We start from the raw sequence: 4,317 nt of genomic DNA, 5'->3' as shown, positions 1-4,317 counted from the left end.
ACCCAGCCCGGGGAGCCCCGCTGCAGGGGGGGTGTGCGGGTCTGGGGGCGACGAATTGGGTTCACACGCCCTCAGCCCACCTTCCTTGCGAGCTTTCACAGCTTGTTGTCTGCCGTCGGTCCCGCGGCAGCAAGAAGCAGAAAACCTGGGCACTGGTTTTCCTATTTTTTTTTCCTCCTTTTTTTTTTCCTCCCCTTCCCCTCCCCCTTTTTTTTCCTTAATTAAAAAAAAAAAAAAAAAAAAGCTCTTACCCGAGCCCCATCACACCCCACCAAGATTAAACTTTCCCCTGGAAAATGCCCCTGAAGGCGCCGGGACGTGCAGGTCGGTGCCCGCTGTCCGCGCCCGGCCCACCCGTGTCCGCAGCCGCGTAAGGGCCGCGCTGCGGGGACGGAGCCGCGCAAGCGGGGGGTGACCGCGCTGGCGTCCAACTGCTCCTTCCTCGGCTGGGAAAGGGCCGGGACCGTCCGGAATCGTTTTCTAGGTACCGACCACAAATAAATGAGGGGTTTGGTTTTTTTTATTATTATTATTTTGCTTGCCGTTTGATAACATCGTGCTACCGCGCTGTAAAATGGAAAACCGTATTTGCTATTACAACAATATTTTTAATGAGCCGCAAGCGACTTGTCCCAAAGTTAGTACTGCAAACAGAAAAGGCATCACTCTGTTTGTAGGCGACACAGCGAGCAGCGTATTTTGACTCCGAAACTCTGTTTATTTTTCATTTACGACCCATTGGCAGGGTTTTTATCCCAAACGAAAAGAAAACGCAGGATTATCTTTTCGGAACGTTGAGTTTTATTTTGATTTCTTTGGCCCCAAATCCTGCCCTCGGCGCTATAAACACGTCGATTCGGGCCAATCTTCGGGAAGCGGAGAGCGATCCTCTCTCCAAATAACCCTGCCGGTTGCATTAACACGAGTGACGGCTCCGGCCGTGGGGCAGAGGGGCGCAGCCCTGGGGGGGGGTTGGAGACACGACCCCCCTGGGTGCCTTTGGACAAGCCCCCTGCGGCAGCCCCCCCCCGGGAGAAGCGGGGAGAAGGGGAAGGGCAGCACCCACCCCCGCCGGGGGGGAGAGAAAGGGGCGGCCAGGACTTCGGGGGGAAGCGAACACCCCCCCCCGCCCTCCTCCGTGCCCATCCCGGGGGGGGTCCCTGGGGGTCTGGGACCCCCCCTCCTCGCTCGGGGTTACCCGGCCGCCATGCTCCAGGCTGTGGCAGAGCTGGGAAAGGTGTCCCCCCCACCTTTGCCCAGCCCCCGTCCCTCCGCTCCCCGTCGGAGGGGGCGTCCGGACCCCCCCCCCTGCTCCCAGGGACCCCCGGCGGGGGCGGCTCCGTGCCCGCCGCCCCCGCCGGCAGCCCCGGTCGAGCAGGGCCGCAGCGCTCCCAGACAACGCTTCTTTTATTTCTTTTCTTTTTTTTTTTTTTTTTCCCCCCTCTGAAGCCACACTTAAAAAAATGATAAGGAACGGGTTTTATTGATTTTTTTTTTTCCACCACAACATTAACTTTATAACAATATAGGCTGTTTTAAAAATAGGACCGATCCCTAACAGAAAGCGAGAGGGCAGAGAGTACAACCGAAAGGGGGGAAAAATATTAAAATAAAATAAAGAAACCAACCCAAACCCTTGGGAAGACAGCAAACAATTGTCAGACAACAGGTGAGCAGACACTAAGACAGAGAGAGACTAGAGGTGTCCGCTCCTCACTTGATTTCTGCCTATTAAAATCCACATACTCGATGGACTTTAGAAGGAAACTGTACATCATATCAAATAAATTAAAATTACCCTAAAGTTGATTGTCCTTCACTTAAAGCGCCCAGCTCACCGAACCTCCCTTATTTATTCGCATAAGCCGGGCTGATGCTTATTCCCATGCCCTGCTCCTCTCTTCTCACTTCCCTTCGCTTTTAATTCCTTTTTATTTTATTTTGTACAACATGAACGAACGCAATTATACAATGCTAAAAATCCTTTCCTCACCATTCAAATAAAAGCAGTGCTTTAAGAATCGTCGTACAATATTGCACAGTTCAAAAGTACAGTAATAATAATAATAATAATTAGTATTACAAAAGAAAGCAAAGGGTACAGATTTTTTTCCCCCAAATACCGAAATAACTTTACAAGGAAAAAAAACCCCAACCCAACAACTAGGAAAACAAGAATTATAAACAAGAATTAAAAATATCTAAGTAAACGACAATAAATAAGGGTCACTCAAAGCGTACGGGTGTATTTAACCGTTCACTTTGAGGCTGCGTTTCTTGCTCGGTATAAAGTCCCATGACAGAAACCGAAAGGTACAAAATATGGGAAAGCAAAGAGGCAAATCGGTACCGAGGTCTGCTTAAATGAAAAGCCGCGGTCGATGAAGTTTGAGTCACGACAGGATCAGGAGCCTGAACAATTTGGAGGCAGAAGGAGAGGTCCAAAAGGAACAGAAATTCAGCTTCCCGTTAGCATTTGGCAAATCTCTAGGGGAGCGGCCTGGGATCATTCATTTTTTTATTATTATCCTTTTTTTTTCTTTTTTTTTTCCTCTTTTTTTTTTTTTTTTTACAAAAATAAAACTAAAGCCACCGAGACCATCGCGGTTTTTGTCCACGTTTACAAAAGGTGTGACAGCTCCAGGGTTCTCTACAAGTTCCCGCTTTCATTTTCCTTATTTTCCTTTCCCTCCCTCCCCCCTTTTTTTTTTTTTAAATTTTTTTTTTTTCCTAAATTTTCGTGACTTTCCTCCTAGCGCCACCCGCCGAGGGGTCCCCCCCCCACACCCCCCCCCCCAGCCCTCCCTCCCCGCTCCGCGCACGCCGGGCCGGGCGAATCCCACGAGTGGCTGAAAGTACTTACGGAGCGGGGGGGGGGGGGGGGGGGGGGGCGGTGAATTTTGCGCGCCTCTCCGCGCCCCTCCGCGCAGGGGGCAGGGCGGCCTCAGACGGGCCGCAGGAGCGGTACGGAGGTGACCACGGGGTGGGAATAATAGACGGGGTGAGGGAAGGTGAGCAGGGGTTGGGTACCGGGGGCTCCGCCGCCCCCCGCGCTCCCTTCCGCGCCCGAGTTCTCGTGGTAGAGGATGGGGACGCGGACGATGCGCTGCGCGGCGGCGTGGCTGAGGTTGGCGGCTTCCAGCTCGGCCGCCAGTTGCCTCTTCCACTTGTTGCGTCGGTTTTGGAACCAAATCTTCACCTGGGTCTCTGTCAGGTGGAGGGAAGCGGCCAGGCCGGCCCGTTCCGAGCTGCTCAGGTAGCGCTTCATGTCGAAGGTGGATTCCAGCTGGAAAACCTGGCTGCGGCTGAACACCGTCCGCGTCTTCTTCTTGCGGCAGGGTTTCTTCTCCGGGCTCTCCTCCCGTTTCTTCCAGTCCTCCGCTCCCCCTTCCTTCTTCGCTTCCTCCGAGTCGCTCTCTTCCAGGACGATCTCGTCGGGGGGGCTCTTGGAGTCCAGCTCCTTCTGCTCCCCCTCCGCCTTCAGCAGCGGCTCCGGGGAATCCCGGTCGGTGCCCGAGGCGGGGGACGAGTCCCTCAGCAGGGATTTCTCCGCGGCTAGAAGGGGAAGGACGAGGGGAAGGGCGAGGGTACGGAGGGGAAGGGACACAAAGAGACACCTTCTTCACCGCCCGGTCTTCCCCCCCCACCGACCCCGCGTCCCGTCGGGGGGGATGCGGGACGAGCCGGCCGGGGGTCCCCGCGTCGCCCCGCCGCCGGCCTCCCCCCCCATTTCCCCGCCGGGAAGGGAGAAGGAGAGGAAGAGGAAGAGGAGGAAGGAAGGAGGGAGGGAGGGGGGGACAGCCGTACCTTCCGTGCGGGGCAGGTGGGCTCCGGCCGGCGTCAGGGCGTAGGGGTACCACCAGGTTTGGGCCCGCTCCAGGCAGTGGGCGCTCAAGGCGAAGCGCGGTGCCGGGATCTCGAAGCGGGGGAAAGCGAGATCGCCCACCTGCGAGAGGGCGAACCCGGCGCCGTCCACCGCCGCCGCCGCTTTGCCCGAGGGGGCGAACAGAGCCCGCGGTTGTTTCGGGCTCGCCTTGGCGGGGCCGCCGTTGAGTAGGTTCTTGATGTAGAAGGATTCCTTGGCCGGCGGCGGAGGGGCGTTAGGAGGTTCCTGCCCGGTCTCCGGCATCCTCCGGTACCCGCCGCTGGCCCCGCAGCCCGCGCCCGGCGCGCAGGTAGCGGTTCCCGGCGGCGCGGGGGAAAGGAGCGGCGGGGCGGCGGGGGAGCGCGGCGGAGGGGCCGGCCGGGGGCCCCTCGCATGGGGGGGCGGCAGGGCGGGGGGGGGGGGACCGAGGGGAACCCGCGCAGCCGGAGACA

General features: G+C 57.2%; 1 protein-coding gene across 1 annotated transcript; it reads right to left on the bottom strand.

Annotated features, from left to right (window-relative positions):
- Positions 1-2,487: 2,487 nt before the first annotated feature.
- HMX3 (H6 family homeobox 3) lies at positions 2,488-4,317 on the bottom strand. Its single transcript, XM_075027001.1, has 2 exons — positions 3,808-4,317; positions 2,488-3,555 (listed from the first exon to the last, which is right to left on the bottom strand). The coding sequence occupies exons 1-2, from the start codon at positions 4,127-4,129 to the stop codon at positions 2,945-2,947; spliced, it is 933 nt and encodes a 310-aa protein (XP_074883102.1). The 5' UTR covers positions 4,130-4,317; the 3' UTR covers positions 2,488-2,944.

This window comes from Buteo buteo, chromosome 4 (assembly GCF_964188355.1).
Source record: "Buteo buteo chromosome 4, bButBut1.hap1.1, whole genome shotgun sequence".
Taxonomy (NCBI): domain Eukaryota; kingdom Metazoa; phylum Chordata; class Aves; order Accipitriformes; family Accipitridae; genus Buteo; species Buteo buteo.
The sequence above is the reverse complement of the archived record's forward strand: the minus strand, read 5'-3'. Positions and strand labels throughout refer to the sequence as shown.